We start from the raw sequence: 19,286 nt of genomic DNA, 5'->3' as shown, positions 1-19,286 counted from the left end.
TTGCTTTGGAAGACGATAATCAGGCATCTGAAAAACATGACCAGTCCAACGAAGCTGATGTTGAAGAATCATTGCCTCGACACTGATGATCTTTGCTTCTTCCAGGACACTGGCATTGGTTTGCCTGTCTTCCCAAGTGATGTGTAAAAATTTTCGGAGACACTGTTGATGGAATCTTTCGAGGAGTTGGAGATGGTGTTTATAAGTGGTCCATATTTCACAAGCATGCAATAAATTTGATAGTACAATAACTTTGTAAACAAGCATTTTGGTTTCCCTGTGAATGTCCCAATCCTCAAACACTCTGCACTTCAGTTGGGAGAAAGCTGCATTTCTAGAGCTCAGGCAATGCTGGATTTTGGCATCAATATCGGCCCTTGTGGAACGATAACTGTCTAAGTAGGAAAGTAATTGACACTTTCCAGCGTTGCATCATTAGGTTGGATTTGTGGTGTGGTGGTGGGCTGCCTGTTGGTGCAGCATTTTGGTTTTCTCGATATTGAGCGATAGGAGCAATAGTTAGGAAACAGTTTGTTAAGATCTTTACAATAATTTTGTCTGCTACAGCTAATAAAAAGATGCCTTGATAGTTTCCGCAATCCGTTCTATCGCCCCACTTTTTAAAAAAGATAATTTTGGCATCCCTAAAGTCTGCTGTGATCTTCACTCTCTCCCAGATTTTTTTCGATGAGCTTGTGAAGTTGTTGTGTAAGTTCAGTTCCACACATTTTGAAAACTTTGGCAGGTACCCCATCAGGTCCACTGGCTTTGTTGTTTTTCATTTGGTTAATAGGTGTACACAACTCTCCCAGATTTGGAGATACTGCAAGCTCATTTCTAATTTGTTTTTGCGGGATTTGTGAGAGGACCTCGGCAGCTACGGGAGAATTGCATTTAAGGAAATGCTGATAATGTTCTTTCCAGCAAAGTGCAATGGCTTCTGTATCTTTTAGAAGTGTGGTACTGTCTGTTGAGCGTAGTGGTCTTATACCATAATTTAATGGCCCATAGATCTCTTGATATATATATCACGTTACAAACTCCTTCCAGTTCATAGAAACAATAAAGAAGCAAAACCTACATCCCGACGACCTACTTGTGAGCTTCGATGTTGTATCTCTCTTCACACAAGTGCCCATTAATGAAGCCTTGACAGCCATTCAAAACAAATACAATCCCCCCGAATACATCCTGGACCTGACCAACCACTGCCTAACCAACACGTACTTCATCCACAATGGACAAAGATACAAACAGATAGAAGGAGCACCTATGGGATCACCCCTCTCACCGGTCATCGCAAATCTGTACATGGAACACTTTGAAACCAATGCTTTAGACAAGTCAGAACACAAACCCAAACTTTGGCTCAGGTATGTTGACGACACCTTTGTAATTTGGCCACACGGGAAGAAAAAACTAGATAGCTTCCTCACACATCTCAACAGCCTACACCCCAAAATACAATTCACTATGGAAATAGAAGCCAACAACCAACTTCCCTTCCTTGACGTCCTAATCTACAAAAAACCTGATGGCTCCCTAGGACACACTATCTACCGGAAAAAAACACACACCAACCGCTACTTACATGCACAATCACACCACCACCCTGCACAAATAAACTCCGTAGCCAAGACTCTCATCTCCAGAACCAAACGCCTGGCTGACAAAGACCACTTGACAACTGAGTTACAGAATCTTTCAAATGTGTTAATCGCCAACGGATACCAGCAAAACAGGGTTACGAAGCTAATCCAAAAAGAAACACCCCCCAAAAACCAAGACACAGAAGAAAACAATGGCATGGCCCTCCTTCCTTATATCAAGGGCACTACAGATAAAATTAGCAAAATCCTCCACAAACACAATATCAAAACAGCCTTTTGCACCAACCAAAAAATAGCCAATATCCTCAGAAACCCCAAAGATAAAATCCAGTTAGAAAACCAAGGGGTCTATGAAATACCCTGCAAAGTCTGCCCAGCCACGTACATTGGACAAACAAACAGACGAATAAATGCACGTATCGCAGAACACAAGAATGCCGTCAAAAAAGAAGAAAAAACTTCCTCTCTTTACCAACACATGAAAGAAACAGGACACGAAATTAATTTTTCAGATTCCAAATTGCTCTTTAACACGGAACACCACCACAAGAGAATAATCATGGAAGCCATCGAGATAGAGAAACACCCTCACAACATGACGATACGTCCCGCCTGCCAGACATCTGGAAAATAGCCCTCCCCACAAAAACCGACACCAGAACCAGAGGCACACAGAACGCCATCTCCAATCAACCACACCAGACCCAAACCCAGACCCTCTCCACAGATAAATTACAGACACCATCCAGTAGCCAAACCATAGTGGCACCTCCGGATGCTGCACCCCCCTGCAATCCTTACACAGATCTGGCTGGCACAGGGCACAAAACCACAGCTCGCCCCTATACACGAAGCCAAGCCAGAGCACAACTAAGTGAAGTACAGCCATCTTCTCAGAAAAAACTCTTTACAAGCTCAAGAGGTCAAGACACGAAAGCTTTAGCAACTAATCCACACCTAATGACCCTCCTAAGTGGTACTCAGAATATCACTCAAGAAATCACTCAAGATATCCCTCAAGTAATTAATGAACAAAAGAAGAAAAGACACACTAACCTGGGAACTTCCTCTCTGCCCAGAACGTTGGAGGCTATACACCACACCCCCTCAACAGTATTTATAGGAACTCAAACACTGAGATCCTGCTCTGTTCCAGTAACAAGAAGCCGAAAGCACCAGCCTGAAGATGACGAGTGAGACCTCGTCGAAACGTCGCCTAGACACCCCAACTCTTACACGGGAAGACACCCGAAGACACCAAAACCTGCATATATATATATATATATATATATATATATATATATATATATATACCAGGTGTTCTCTGGTTCTTCTTTGAACCTCAGTCTTAGTGTTGGCATAGGTATTTATGTTAGTGACACAGTTTCTAACTCTTTGCCAGATCTGAAAGGCCTTTCTTTTATTGTCAGTAATGTGTTCCATCTCACTATCATTCTCATCAAACAGTCCTGGTGTTTCTTGGTTTGGTATCCAATAGTTTGTTCACAGGATGCAGTAATTGATAGTTTTAGCTTGCTGAAGTGTTCCTTGATGTTATCAGGAAACTCTGAAAGCAGGTGGTCCTTAAGAGTTGTTTGAAAGCAATCCCGATGAATTGGATCTTGTAGGGCTTGAGTGTTCATGTTATGCCTTGGTTTCCTTTGTTGAAGCCTGTGTTGAGGTATAATCTTAATAGCCATCATGGAACATATTAATTGTGATCTGTCCAACAGTCATCAACACTCATTATAGCTCTGGTAAGGAGTACATCACAGCAATCATTAACTTGGACAATTACCGTATTTTTCGCTCTATAGACGCACTTTTTCCCCTCCAAAAATGAAGGCAAAATGTGTGTGCGTCCTATGGAGCGAATGCAGGCTTTCGCTGAAGCTTGGAGAGCAAGAGGGTCGGTGCGCACCCACCCCTCTCGCTCTCCAGGCTTCAAGGAGCTATCAAGAATCTATCCGCAAGCCTTCGGAGCATGGCGGGAGTGCCCGCCTGGCTTCCAAGGCTTGCGGATAGCAGGCAGCAGCCCAAATCCCGTGGAGTGCAGCGCTGCGCACCCCGGGCTTTGGGCAGCTATCCGCAAGCCTTCTTTTCAAAAGAGTGTATTGGTAATAACAAGGTTGTGCACTGCACATACAGCCAAAAATAAAATTCTCTTCTGGTTGCTGTTGCCAATTCCTTTTTTCCCAATAGTCCCGGGCCACAGATAGAAATCTTGCCCAACTCTTGGGTTAAAATCGGTGTCTCTGATAGGTTGGCATCCAGTTGAGAATATATTTTTCTTTAATGTCTTCATCGGCATCCAGCGTTGGTGCATAAGCGCTTAAAATAGCTGCCTGGTGGTTTTTTTGTGAGTTTTATTTGAAGGGTTGAAAGTCACTCAATATGAGAATGTATAATAAAAGCTTTGGGAGAGGCAGAAGAGGAAGATCAATCCCAGCAAGAAGACTAGATAAGACTTGAAACGCTAAGAATATGAGTGACCTTAGACTTTTTTGTGGGATATAAACTGTTTGAATATTAAAGCTAAAAGAAATAAATTTATGAACTTTTTGTTAAAACAAAAACTGGATTTATATGTGTACAAAAACACACATAAAAAGGCAACACAGGAGATTATTAGTGAATAAAAAGCTGGGCAATGAAATTATTGCTTCAGACACAGTTTAAAAAAGGGGGGTGATCTATGCCAACCCCAAACTAGAACCAAAACAAATAACAAAGGATGAAGAATGCAGAATATTAGTGGTAGAAATCACTATAGAAGGAGAAAAAAATACTAGTTATGGGCATCTATGCACCTAATGAAAAAAAGCTGGAATTTTATAAGTCCCTGGAGGAAAAATTAATAAAAGATAAATTGAAAGTAAATACTATTAGGTAACTTTAATGGGATAGTATCTCTGGAAAAGGACAAAAGAACTAAGGATGGCGTGGCCAAAGAAGGTAAACTTCCAATAACCTTTTTTGAAATGATACTATTTTTGGACCTAACAAGTGGTTGGAGGTACAGATACCCGACAGAGTATGAGTTCACATACTATTCCTACCTGAAGGATGCCCATACCAGAATCGATATGATGATATGTCTCTCAAAAGAATTAATACAAAGAATGAAAAAGATAGGTTGCCTGAGAGCACTCTCAGACCACAACCCAATCAAAATGGTTTTAAAAGGAGAAAATAAACAATATATAGATGGAGATTAAATGAAAACCTCCTAAAGAAAGAGGAAGTGGTAGAGAAATAATTAGAGAATACTTTAAAATAAACCTAAAGGAATGGACCAGGAAGTGGTCTGGGATGCTGGTAAAGCAGTGCTGCGAGGCTTCTTTATTCAGAAGAAGATATATTACAGAAAAAAGAAAGAAGAAGAAAAGCAAAAGATTTTACAGAAAATAATGTGTTTTGGAAAAACCTTGGTGGAAAAGCCAGGAGACAAAGCAATGTTACAAAAGTTGAAAACACTACAAGTACAATTCTCCTTGTTAATGCAACATGAAATTGAACAGAATATAAAATCCCTAAAACAGAAACAATTTGAGTTTGCGAACAAATCAGGGAAGTTATTAGCATAATACAAAGTCACAGAAAAATATATCACCAAGGACAAGTGCTCCAAAATAAGGAGTATAGACAAGCAGAGAAATATAGACGTAGTCTTTTTCTTTACAATCACTCGTGTATTTGATAGATGTAACATCAATTTTTCTCATTATGAGAAAATTGGTTAGAAAGAAGGGTGGCTCCTGAAGCTTTATAGGACCAGTCAGGTGAGCTGCATTGGCTTCCTTGGCTTCCGGATTAGCTGTCGAGTCGGTAATGGGGCTTCCATTGCAAAAGATAAGGTACTGAAGGTACTGAAGTACCTTCATTCACCCAACCAAAAGCCTTTGCTCTGCTGCTCCACACACCATAGCTTTGTAGGCATCGCTCCTAGTCTTATTCTCTATGGACTCACATTCTGGAGTTTCTCTTCAAGATCTTCTGCAATGGAAGAATTGCTGGTAGAAACAGTGTGGTCACTTCACATGTAGCCATATTTCAGTCCTTATTTCTTCTATTTTAAAAATGTAACATTTATTTATTAAAAGGCTTCTTAGACACTAAAATACAGTGGTACCTCGGGTTACATACGCTTCAGGTTACATACGCTTCAGGTTACAGACTCCGCTAACCCAGAAATAGTACCTTGGGTTAAGAACTTTGCTTCAGGATGAGAACAGAAATCGTGCAGCAGCGGCAGCAGGAGGTCCCATTAGCTAAAGTGGTGCTTCAGGTTAAGAACAGTTTCAGGTTAAGAACAGACCTCCAGAACGAATTAAGTTCCTAACCTGAGGTACCACTGTATAGGGATTGCCAAAACCTACAAATTGATACACAGGTCTGTCAGGAAAACCCCATGAGAAAGCCATTGAGAAGACATCTCTTTGTTCTTTGTATAGGTTTAATGCCAGTCTACAACATATCTTTGAAAGGAGGACAAAGAATGCAACAAATATGGTGAATGGACTAGCAAATAACACAGAGATGGATGACAACAGCAACTGTGATGCTACAGTAGTATTATTAAAGAAAGGTAACTGTTCCAGTAAGTCACAATCTGCTTGTTTGCAGAATCCTTCTTGATGTTCTGGTGGGCCAGGCTAGATGCCACTTTAAATACATCTTTGAATCCCATACTTGGGAATCCCCATGTCATCTTTTAATCAAAGCGGTAGTGGAGTCCCAGTCTAGATGTTGTTTTCTCCCTAATAAAGCTGCTATTTGCTTCCTGGAGCAATATGCATCCGGGGGAGGGGGAAGAAGCACAGGGGAAAGGGTTAAACCATGGGTGTAATCCTGACCCATTGGTCACAGCTTCCTGTAACTTCTTTTGAAAACAGTAACAGCAATTCCGAGCATGGGATTCAAAGATGTGAAGTAGCATTTAGTTTGGCCCCGATCTTTGTGAGACATGTCAACAACTGGAGAAGTTAAAGAGTGAAATGGTGAAATGCCATTTTTGCAAAAGAGACCTCAATGTAGGAGCATATTACAGCATTATAACAGATTTTCATGATCATTTTGCTTTATCGCCCATTGTTTATAAGGCTTTATAATCTACGTGGCACTTTACGGAGTCACATTTAAAGAAAGGGGGGTCAAAGAAAGAGCACCTCACCCAAGGAGATTAAAATCTAAATCTAAACAGTGGAGGAGCTAATAGAAGAGGAGAAGTAAGGTGAACTGGGCATGACCAAACACAATTATGTGTTTTAGCTGGGGAGGTGAGAGCTTTGACTCACAAGAAATTATATCATTTTTAGAGAGTTGTTGACAGCTTGAAAGAGGAATTGCTGCTTGTATGTACATTCATCCCACTTTTGCCTCCAGTAAAAAAAAAATGCCAAACTTGAATGATAGAAGGAAACAGAGGGGTAAAAGATTTGTGTGTGTACACCATGGGATGCAAAACCTCTTTTGAGTCACTGTCAGGTCTCTTAAAACTATTTTCTGTCTCTGACCTAAGTTTTCCAGCATTCTGTTCAAAAGCTGTACCCAACATCCAATGCATCCATCTCCAAGATGGTTCCCATTGATTTCAATGACATTTACTCCCTGGTAAATGGAATAGGATAGCCTGGATACTGACATTCAGCAAGAAGATACTGAGTATGCAGGCAGAAAATTCCATGATTACAAGCAATCAGTGAGCTTATGCAGAAACAAAATAGCAAGAAGATGATTCCAGCTGCCTGTAAGGGTGATATCAGGTAAACCCAACCATGCTCTTAGCTAGACTGAATTGTTTAATTAGTGTTAATTAATGTGAGTGCAGAGTCTGCCTTTTTCAGCAGTTTTAAACTTTTAAAATATATTTAGTAGTCAGGACTTCACTTTTCCTGTCTGAGAACCTGGTCTATACCAATTTCTTCTATAAACTGTATAAAAGTCTTATTCAAGCTGATCAAGATAAATTGCCCTTTATAATGTATTTTACATGTCTTATATTCTGGTGCAACTGGACATCTCCTGTTTACACCTGTAATAGGTATGAGTTACTCGTGCGTAAGCCTTTCTCGGTTAATTTGCCTTGTTAAACCTTTCTGACTGCACAGCCCCTTCTCATCGCGGCTGCCTCAGTCACTGGCAGAATCCGTCAATGGGCGTTTCTTGAACCTCTTCCAACATAAAAGTTGTTTGACACCCAGTCTCCTCCTCCTTTCACTGCGCGGGAGTCTTCTGCGCAGGGAAGGCGTGGGTAGCAGATGACCTGGGCTCTCCTCACTGATGTCCAGTGAAGAGTCCTGGAGCCCTCTCTCCAATTCCCCTGTCTGCCTCCCTTTATCCCTGGTGTTGCGCTGATTGGCTTCCCCCTCTACTGAGCTGTTTCTCCCCCTGGTGCTGGGTCCTTCGCCAGCATCATCTGGGAGCCTCCCCTTCGCCTCTCCCTCCGATGTCAGTTCCCTGACAGCACCCATTATCAGTTATTTAGATTACTGATTGATGTGCTTGCTGCTTTATGTGGCTGTCACATTATGTATTAAGTCACATTGAATAAATCCCCCCAAATGTATGAACAAAACTGATAGAGTAGTCTTGCTCACATGAGAGTGGCTCCAATTATATAAGGGGAATATGATTACACCAGTGTTTCCTGCAGCAAACTCATAAAGTGTATACAACATGCATTCACTTTGGACTGCACTGGGTCCTTGTTCAATGCAAGCCTTTCATGGAGCTAGTTTTAACCTTTGAAGCCCTAACAGTGGCATAGCGTGGGGGGGTGCAGGGGGGGCCGGCCGCACCGGGCGCAACATCTGGGGGTTAGGGTTGGGGGCGCAAATCCACGGGTTAGGGGGCGCAAATTACTTGCCTTGCCCCAGGTGCTGACAACCCACGCTACGCCACTGAGCCCTAAATAGCTCAAGACCTGGGTACCTAAAGGATCACCACCTTCCACACCTCAGAGGTGAGGTGTTCGTATATAATGTTTTAATCCAACAGACCAGTTTTTCTGTTGCTATGATTTTATGCTCTTTGTATGTATTTCTTGATTTAGTCATTGTTATGTTAGCTGCTTGGGTGGCTTTATCTGAAGGGTAGGACAGAAATGTCTTAATTAAAATAAAACAAATAAAACTGGGCCGGTCATGGTTCCCTGTTGAGAGTACATGAGTAGGTTGTCTTGTTTACATGTTTGCCACAGGGAATAGCAGAGCAGATGTGGCAAGTACAGTGTGGAGCCACCGTACAGACCTAGTGCATTGAAGTAAGAGGAGATGATGTGGTCAAAGTTCCCCCAAGTATAAGGCAGTGATAATTAAGAACTAAGCCTGGGAGCTGGAACCCCCACCCCCAGTTTCCCTCATGAGACTGATCTGCATCATGACATCAGTCTGGTCAGAGGGAGGATCATGGGGGGAAGCAAAACCCAGATGATGACCACCAGCAGAACACTGCTGCTGATGCCACCAGTGAATTTTGCGCCCCCTAATTTCACTCTTCCGAAAGGCAGTCAAAATGCCCTCCCCTCATTTTTGGCACTTGCAAAATGGGATAGTAAAGTGGGAGGGATACATATTGGCTCAACCACACAAATCAGAACTGTCCCCCTGACGTGGTCTGAAGGTCTTCAGAGGTAGAGCATCACCAGGTCACCACAGGTTCTTTCCCCAGCCTCTCCAGGTAGGGCTGGGAGAGACCCTCTGCCTGAAGCCCTGGAGAACCACTGCCAGTCAATGTGAACGGAAAGAGTAACAGCAGGTGGACTAATTACATCTGCTGCTAAAGTGTCAGGTTTTTCTGAACTAGACATTCTTTTAGAGTTTCTTAAAAAAATTAGGAGAGATTCTTAGCGCTGCTTATTAAAGAGAAGCAATGTTAGGGAACACCACTGAACAGCTGGCTGTCATATCGTGGCTTCAAATAGGATAAATATCTGATGATGCAAAAGACTTTTTTCCTCTTGTTAATTTCCCTTAATTGTCTTTAGGAAACTTCCATCGCAAAGCCTCTGTGATCATGGTGGATGAATTGTTGTCTGCATATCCACACCAACTTTCCTTTTCAGAGGCTGGGCTGCGGATTATGATAACCAGTCACTTTCCCCCCAGAACCCGGCTCTCCATGGCCAGCCGCATGTTGATCAATGAGGTATATTTTATGTTTTGTGTAAACAGTGCTTGCTTCAGCAGTGATCTGTAGACTGGAAGCTAATCTGGACTCCTTCTTATGGGGCATCTTGGTGGGTTGCTATGAGTGATGACCACACTTCTTCCTCTCACCTTATACTGGATGGCCAGAATCTTTATCACAGCAGGGCTGCCCTGCATGTTTCCCCAACTGGAATATAATGGTAGAATGAGCCATATTGGGGTCTGGAGCACGAGAGTAGAGGAACATGAGCTGCACTGACAGGGTCAAGGAGGACCTCTGTTGTCTGAGGAGAAAAGAGGAGGGAAGCAGGTCCCCAAGAATGGAACACAGCCCAGTCATGGCAAGAACTTGGAAACACAGTCCAAAAATAGAATGCTGCTTTGTTTTCAAGACAACGTATGAGATGGGTCCCTTTTGTTCCTCATGTGTTTCTCAAACAGAAATCTCTGCCCTTAGTTCAGGCCATTTCTGCATAGGACAGAACAAAAAATACACCTCCTTAAAGGATCCTAAGTAGTCATGTAAAAAAGCATTGTATTGATTAAATTATTTATGATTTTTCAAAATAAAGTACATGAATATATTGTTATTTGTACTGCTACTTAAGAGCCTTTAAAGGTAAGGTTGCAGTCTTTAATAAGTTTACTTAGCAGGTTAATCAACTAAAGCTTTAGCTGATTAATCAGTATGTTCAGTTATAATCAGTGAGGCTTGGAACCAAGGATGAAGTTGTTCATTTCTTGATGCTGTTGTAGTTTTATAATACAACACAAGTGGATATTTAAGATGGCTGTTCTATCTAACAGGGAGTGAGAAATTTTTGTAAATTCAATTACAAAACAAGTGTCAGTGATGTACATATATTACATAAAAGACATATATTAAAATAATGTTATTTTGATAATTTAAATATATACTGTACTTTTCTGTATATAAGACGAGGGTAGCATTCCTACTCTGGCAGGAAGGTAAACGGTGTTTCCGTGTGCTGCTCTGGTTCGCCAGAAGCGGCTCAGACATGCTGGCCACATGAAGCTGTACGCCAGTTCCCTCGGCCAGTAAAGCGAGATGAGCGCCGCAACCCCAGAGTCGGTCATTACTGGACCTAATGTTCAGGGGTCCCTTTACCTTTTTATTTAACTCTAAAGTAATCTTCTAAATGTGGGCTCGTCTTATACACGGAGAGTGCAGAGGGGGGAGAAGGTTGTAAGTGGCGAAAGGGTGGGTGATTTGTGGCTGCGACAAGGGCTGCTTTTAATTGGCTGCTGGTGGTGATCAGGCAGATGCTTTATGGCTTTTGTTACACATGCGATTGTCAGCGTTTGTCAGTCTGTTGAGTGATTTTTGGCATTCCCCCTCCCCAAAAAGCATGTCAATAACTGTGCACCCCTCCCCCAAAAAAGCTCAACAACTCTGGGTCATCTCCCCCCATTTTCTAAAATTGGAGTCCCCCAAAATTCATGGGGGCGTCTTATACACGGAAAAATACATATTACTTGCCCTCTTTAAAAGCTAGCAATTTCCGCTTTTATCAATCTATATTGAGATTCTTATTAACTGAGGTATGCAGTGGTTTTGTACATCAGCACAACTTGTAAGAGCTCTGAAATAACATGAGTTGATACTACTATATTACCTGCAGGTGGAGCATTTGTCTTTAGCAGTTGCTATGGAGATTTGATCCTACAAATCTCTTCTCCCTCCTCCCTATTTTAGGCTCTTTGCTTTTTAAAAACTCCTAATGCATTTGCCATTGCTTCTTCCAACAGAGACAAAGACTAATCAACAGCAGAGTATACACCAATGGAGAATCAGAGGTGGCCATCAAAGTCCCTGCCAAGCGCACAGTAGAGAATGGGTCAGGACCCAGCAATTCTGCAGAGAGAGGTGCAAATGGAGCGAGACAAGACGAAGAGGCTGCAGAGGCTGGGAATGAAACAGAGAATGAAAACGATGACAATGAAAACAATGAGAATGATGAAGAGGAGGAGGAGGAGGAGGAGGAGAAGGAGGAGAGTGGAGACCCTTACACTCCCTTTGATGTACCATGTAAGAAATTCCTAGGTTTCACAAATCTGTTTGCTTGTTTAATATTAAACATACTTATTTAATTTTAATATTAATATTTCAAAGTCTGCTTTTTAAAACATTCCTTAGACATCTAGACAATTGGGAGAGATCTCCTTCAGAGTAAGGCAAGTTGCTGAGCAAAAAAATCCTCCTCGCCATTAGATGCTACATGAAGGCTTTGGAGTGGGGAAGCGCAAATGATCATTCAACCTAAATGGCAGAAAATTTAGACCTCAGTTGAAACATCCGCTATGGTTTGTAGGCGAAGTGAGGTTGTTGTGCTGGCCTCAGTTGCTCAGTTCTTCATTTTAATATGCTATATTCTTTTTCGTATGCATTTATCTTAGCTCTGTACTTAAGTAGAATTTTTGTCATTTTAAAAAAGGAGGTCATAAGGCATACAAGATGGAATCACCTTCTAATGTTGGGGTTTGGGTTTTTTGCAGCTGGCGTAATAGAAATTGCCAAATGGTTATTCACCTGGCCTCTGTCCTTCCTCTTGTACTTCACGGTGCCCAACTGTAATAAACCCCGCTGGGAGAAGTGGTTCTTGGTCACTTTTGCCTCTTCCACCCTCTGGATTGCAGCTTTTTCCTACGTGATGGTATGGATGGTACGTATTGGGCCTGACGAATGCTGGAGTGCTTTGAATGCTGGAAGTGTCCCCTTCTCTTGGCAGTGCCTGAGCACAGGGTGGGTCAGATCAAAGAGTCATCTGATCTGGCATCCTGTTTCCAAAAGTGGCAAGCCAGGTGCTTCTGGGCATGGCCCTCCATGGTTTACCCTTCTGCAGCCAGCTTGCTAAGTACCATTTTGGTATCACAGAAAGGCAGAGTTGGAAGGGACCCTGGGGCCATCTAGTCCAACTCCCTGCAAACTTGACATGAGCCAACAGTGTGACGCGGCAGCTAAAAAAGCCAATGCAATTCTGGGCCTCATCAATAGGAGTATAGCATCTAGATCGAGGGAAGTAATAGTGCCACTGTATTCTGCTCTGGTCAGACCTCACCTGGAGTACTGTGTCCAGTTCTGGGCACCACAGTTCAAGAAGGACACTGACAAACTGGAACGTGTCCAGAGGAGGGCAACCAAAATGGTCAAAGGCCTGGAAACGATGCCTTATGAGGAACGGCTAAGGGAGCTGGGCATGTTTAGCCTGGAGAAGAGGAGGTTAAGGGGTGATATGATAGCCATGTTCAAATATATAAAAGGATGTCACATAGAGGAGGGAGAAAGGTTGTTTTCTGCTGCTCCAGAGAAGCGGACACGGAGCAATGGATCCAAACTACAAGAAAGAAGATTCCACCTAAACATTAGGAAGAACTTCCTGACAGTAAGAGCTGTTCGACAGTGGAATTTGCTGCCAAGGAGTGTGGTGGAGTCTCCTACTTTGGAGGTCTTTAAGCAGAGGCTTGACAACCATATGTCAGGAGTGCTCTGATGGTGTTTCCTGCTTGGCAGGGGGTTGGACTCGATGGCCCTTGTGGTCTCTTCCAACTCTATGATTCTATGATTCTATGATTCTATGAAGGAGAGTCCACTACCTTCCAAGAGAATCTGTTCCATTGTCAAACAGTTCTTACTGTCAGAAAGCTCTTCTGATGTTTAGTTGGAGAATATTTTCCTGTAACTTGAAGCCATGGGTTCGGGTCCTACCCTCTAGAGCACAAGAAAACAAACTTGCTGCATCTTCCATGTGACAGCCTTTAAGATATTTGAAGATGGCTATCACATCTCCTCTCAGTCTCCTCTTTCCTAGGCTAAGCATACCCAACTCCCTCAACTATTCTTCATCAGGCTTGGTTTCCAGATCCTTGATCATCTTGGTCACCCTCCTCTGCACATATTGCACTGGTCAATATCCTCCTTAAATTGTGGCATTCAGAATGGACACAGTATTCCAGGTGGGATCTGACCAAGGCAGAATAGAGGGGTACTATTACTTCCCTTGATCTGGATGCAGCCTAGAATAGCATTGTCCTTTTCTGCTGCTGTGTCACACTGCTGTCTCATGTTAAGTTTGTGGTCCTCTTTTAAGGGTAGAACTTTATGTTTGTCCCTACTGAAATTCATTTTGCTTGTTTGGACCCAGTTCTCCAATATGTTAAAGTCGTCTTGAATCCTGATTCAGTCTTCTACCCCTCCCATTTTGGTGTCAACTGCAAATTTGATGAGCATCTCCTCAGTACCTTCATTCAAGTTGTTTATAAAGATGTTGAACAATGACGGGCCCAGGACAGATCGCTGTGGCACCTCACTTGCCACACCCAGGATGATGAGAAACCATTAACGAGCACACTTTTGGTCTGGTCAGTCAAACAGCTACAAATCCACCTAACACTGACCTAATCCAGCCCACATTTTACCAGCCTCTTTGCAAGAATATCATGGGGCATTTTGTCAAAAGCCTTACTGAAGTCAAGATACAGTACATCCACCTCATTCCCCTGATCCACCAAGCTTGTAACTCTATCAAAAAAAGAAATTAGATTAATTTTCCGTAACTTGATTTTGAGAAACTGGGTCTTAGTAATCACAAGTCCTCAGTGACTGACCATTTAAATATCTGTTCTAGAATCATATTTTGATTTATTAATTATCTGCCCTTCACCCTAAGGTTAGGTTAGCAGGTTACAGTATTAAAACAACTTTAAAAACGGTTTAAAACAACTTGCAATCATGAAAATAGGCAAAGACTGGCTGTGCAAAGTACTGATTGGCTAGCTCTTCTGACAATCACAAAGCCCTACCCCACCCCATGCATTGTTTCTTTAAATAAAATACTGGCTTCATACCATTAGATAAATTTAATGGGATGAACGTGCCAAATGTCTAAATTTCTTTTCCCTTTTCTTTTCCTCTTCTTCTCTTTTCTTTAAAAAAGACTGCTTGAAGCAAGAAGGGGGGGAATCAACACTGGATCCGGAGCTAAACTGGTGAATTTGGAAGGGGCACAGCTCAAATTAAATCCACAACATTACCAGGCAAGGCTGGGAAAGATTCCTGCCTGGGACTGCGGAGAGCTGCTGCCAGTACTGTATTAGATGGCCCAGTGGTCTGATTCAGTATAATGAGCTTGCTATGTTGAGAGCAGGGGAAGCTGAGTTCTTCCTGGAACAGAAAAACCCTCCTATAGATTGGTACATCTGTATGTGCTCTGAATGAGCTTAAGCATCCTAACGGTCCATTTATTTTCTCTAGGTAACAATTATTGGTTATACTTTGGGTATTCCAGATGTGATCATGGGGATCACATTTCTGGCAGCTGGAACCAGTGTCCCGGATTGTATGGCAAGCTTAATTGTAGCAAGACAAGGTAGGTTTGTGTAGTTTGTTAAAACATGGCTATCAAAGAAGCTGTTGAAGGTTTTTAAAACAGAACCATTGCCTGTGCTTAAAGGTAAATGCACAACAAATACTGTAACATAGAGCAGGCACTTGGAGATGGGAGGCTATTCAGATGCTACTTGGTAGAACACTAACTTAACTGAGTGAATTGACAAAAAAGTTTCAGATTAGTTTCAGTATAAGTAAATGAAAGTGATGCACCAACCTCAGCCAAAGACTTTCATATACTTCTACTGAAATTGAGGGTGTCTAAACCTTTTATTCCACTGAGTAAATCTGAGGCAGTGTGGAATGTTTTGTAGTGGCTCATGCAAAAAAGCTTGTGTGAATGAAGAACCAAAATTCTCATCATTATTATGTGGATAACTGTTGAACTTTCTGAGACTGTTGTGTGGATAACTACTGGACCTGTGTGTTCCAAATTAGTGAGCATCAAGACACCTAAAAGAAAGCAGGGGAAATGGGGCAAGCAGAATAAGAGAGAACTTTGCAAAGGAAATAATACTTGCAACTCGGACATAAACAAACTTGCATAAGATGGGTCTATAATAATTCTTGTTTTCTTAAAAAAAGCCCTAACTACTCTTGTTTCCTCAGGAATGGGTGACATGGCTGTGTCAAACTCCATTGGAAGCAATGTTTTTGACATTCTGATTGGCTTGGGGCTTCCATGGTCTCTACAGACTCTAGCAGTGAACTATGGCTCCTATGTAAGTACTATGTTTCTAGTCGCTTTTTTCTTTAAGTCGCTTTTTATGTTTACAAATTGCTACAGCTGCTTTTGTGTGATATCGTGGTTTAATTTCTGTTTAACAAATAGCCAGAAAACTGGGGGGGGGGGTGCTGGACTCGAACATGATCAGGAGAGCCAGTGTGGTGTAATGTTTAAGAGCGGTAGACTCGTAATCTGGGGAACCAGGTTCGCGTCTCCGCTCCTCCACATGCAGCTGCTGGGTGACCTTGGGCCAGTCACACTTCTCTGAAGTCTCTCAGCCCCACTCACCTCACAGAGGGTTTGTTGTGGGGGAGGAAGGGAAAGGAGATTGTTAGCCGCTTTGAGACTCCTTCGGGTAGTGATAAAGCGGGATATCAAATCCAAACTCCTCCTCCTTCACCATCTTTTTTTTTTTTGTCTTCTGTATCTTGTCTTAGATTGTAAGTAATATTTTAACCTATAAATTACTATGAGTACTTAGTTTCATAGAAAGTATGTGGTCAGTAAGTAAATAAGCAACTATAAGTGTTGTTCAGCCATAAAACTTGCTTTAGGAGGGGAAGAAATCTCCTATCTTGAAAAGATTTCCAGACAGCACCAAATATAGAGATAATTAGGTGTCATTGGGCATCAATTTATACTATAGGTTAGACCAGACTTTCTCAAGCTTTGGTCCCCAGGTGTTGCTGGATTACAACTCCCATCATCCCTAGCTAGCAGGACCAGTGGTGAGGGATGATGGGAGCCGTAGTCCAACAATATCTGGGGACCCAAGGTTGAGAAAGGCTGCGTTGTACCATCACCTATCAAGGTCTGGACTTCTGGGACTTGCATTAGGGTATTTTTGGTGGTGGCACTGAGGCTGTGGAACACTCTCACCTGACCTTAGACTGGCACCGACATTGGCTAGTTATCAGGGCCAGTTGAAAACATTTCTCTTCACCAGGCTTTCTGATTAAACATCAGCTATGACAGTTGAAGGGTAGCATACATTGTTACCCACCCAGAGATCATTTTAAGATGGACAGGATATACATTTTAGAAATAAAGGGGGGGGTGTCTCTGATGACTCCTGTGACTCAGAATCTCCCTGAATTGTTAATTCATTCCACATCTAATGTAACATATTCAACAAAGAGAAAATAATTAATAGTGAAGCCTTTATATATAATTCCTAGAAATTTATACAGTGTTATTAAAACCACAACATGTGAACATGCTCACAACTTAGAAGCTCGGAGTGACTGTTAGTGTTCCGTGGTAATTTCATGAAACCACATGACCACAGAAAGTTTAAAATGACAGGGAAGATTGTTAGCAGCAATGTAGTGTGTTCTGACCTCCACCCACTGCAAGGATCCTGGCTAAGACTCTCCTTCTGACCACTCCAACTAGCTGCCTCTGGGAAAGGGAAGCGGGGTGGGTTGGCTGTTGCTGCTGCTACTTCCCACTATTCTCCCTCTTATTGGCAGCTCTCAAAGTTGCATTGAATTTCTTTCCCAATTGTCATCTGTGCCAGTAGGCCTTGTTTCTGAGCAGACTACAGCTTCTGCTCCTGACTGAAGGAGTGTTTTGGGTCACATTCCATTGTGCATCTCTCCTCCCAAATTGGCTGCTGAGAGGACACAGCCCCTCACCACTTCCACAGTCAGCTCCTGTTGCTCCCTCTGTGATTCTCCACCTTGATTCAGCCCTCTTTCCCTTGCATGGACCCCATTCCTATGCAGGGCTGAACTTTCGTAATATGGCTTCTTCTTCACTCGTAGCCGAGTAAGATTGTCTTCCATGAACACGGTCCTAACTGTGGGTCTGTAAGAGATTGTGGAGGCCAATTCTGGATCCACACATTCTTCAACAGTGGGGACATAGGTTTCCAGGCAGGAATTGATCACGGTGAGGGTTTGCCAAACATGCCTTCCTCTTAGCATGTTTCTCCCTTCCGTCCTGAGTTCGCCTTGCGTTCGTGCTTCTTCAAAGTCCATGACAGCTTTGGTAAAGGCTGTTCTCCAGCTGAAGCGCTCGCAGGCCAGTGTTTCCCAGTTATCGGTGCTTATGCAACATTTTAAAGATTTGCCTTGAGACTGTCTTTAAACCTCTTTTGTTGTCCACCAGTATTTCACTTTCCATTATTAAGATGGGAATACAGTAGTTGTTTTGGAAGACCATAATCAGGCATCCAAACACCATGACCAGACCAATGAAGTTGATGTTGAGGAATCATTGTTTTGACACTGATGATCTTTGCTTCTTCCAGGACACTGGCGTTGGTTTGCCTGTCTTCCCAAGTGATATGTAAAAAATTTCAGAGACACTGTTGGTGGAATCTTTCGAGGTGTTGGAGATGGCATTTATAAGTGTTCCATGTTTCACAAGCATACAGTAAAGTTGGTAGTACAATAGCTTTGTAAACATGCATTTTGGTTTCCCTGCAAATGTCCCAGTCCTCAAACTTTAATCAGGAGAAGGCTGCACTTGCAGAGCTCAGGCGATGCTGGATTTCAGCATCAATGTAAGCCCTTGTGGAAAGATAACTGCCCAGGTAGGAGAAGTGAAGAACACATTCCAGGATTGCACCATTAGGTTGGATTTGTGGCACTGCAGAGGGGTTCTTTTGTGCTTGTTGGTGCAGCACTTTGGTTTTTTGGATACTGAAGAATAGGCCAAGTTTTCTGTAAACTTCTTTTAGGATATTTAGGATGGTTTGGAGGTCATCCTCTGAGTGTGCGCACACTACATTTTCATCAGCATACTGAAGCTCTATGACGTAATTTATGGTAACCTTACTCTTTGCTTTTGGCCTACTCAGATTAAAGAGCTTTCCATCTGTTCAATACAGTGGTACCTCGCAAGACGAACGCCTCGCAAGACGGAAAACCCGCTAGACGAAAGGGTTTTCCGTTTTGGAGGTGCTTCGCAAGACGAATTTCCCTATGGGCTTGCTTCGCAAGACGACAGCCCATAGGGAAATATCCGGGACAGCGGGGAAGCGCAGCGCGTCTTCCCCACTGTCCTCGGACCTCCTCCGAAGCCGGGCGGTGGGGAGGGAACACCTGCCCCCGCCGCCGGGCTTCGGAACGATGCTCCGAAGCCTTCTGCTCGGGAACACCTTCTGAAGGCGGGCAGGGGGCGAAAGTCTTTGTTCCCCCCTGCCTGCCTTCCCGGGAGAGCGGAGAAACACAGCGCGTTTCTCCGCTGTCCTGGAGGGCTTTTGAAGGCAGGCGGGGGGGAGCAAAGACTTTTGCCCCCCGCCCGCCTTCAGAAGAGGTCCTGGACCTCTTCTGAAGGCGGGCGGGGGGCGAAAGTCTTTGCTCCCCCCTGCCTGCCTGTCCCGGAGGGCTTTTGAAGGCAGGCGGGGGGGAGCAAAGACTTTTGCCCCCCGCCCGCCTTCAGAA

The 19,286-nt window shown here is 43.0% G+C and overlaps 1 protein-coding gene across 4 annotated transcripts in view; it reads left to right on the top strand.

Moving 5' to 3' along the window:
- The window catches only part of SLC24A3 (solute carrier family 24 member 3), a 178,200-nt gene that overhangs the window by 147,912 nt on the left and 11,002 nt on the right, over nt 1–19,286 (top strand). For 3 of the 4 annotated variants that reach the window (XM_081205994.1, XM_081205991.1, XM_081205993.1), the window contains exons 10-15: nt 6,065–6,210; nt 9,598–9,758; nt 11,531–11,810; nt 12,278–12,444; nt 15,033–15,147; nt 15,777–15,889. In XM_081205994.1, coding sequence (XP_081062120.1) covers nt 6,065–6,210; nt 9,598–9,758; nt 11,531–11,810; nt 12,278–12,444; nt 15,033–15,147; nt 15,777–15,889 — 982 coding nt within the window. The remainder of the gene's footprint in view (nt 1–6,064; nt 6,211–9,597; nt 9,759–11,530; nt 11,811–12,277; nt 12,445–15,032; nt 15,148–15,776; nt 15,890–19,286) is intronic. The other variant, XM_081205992.1, reaches the window with a different exon arrangement.

This window comes from Podarcis bocagei (assembly GCF_964188305.1).
Source record: "Podarcis bocagei genome assembly, chromosome: 8".
Classification (NCBI taxonomy): domain Eukaryota; kingdom Metazoa; phylum Chordata; class Lepidosauria; order Squamata; family Lacertidae; genus Podarcis; species Podarcis bocagei.
Note: the sequence above shows the minus strand (reverse complement) of the source record. Positions and strands in the feature narration are given on the sequence as shown.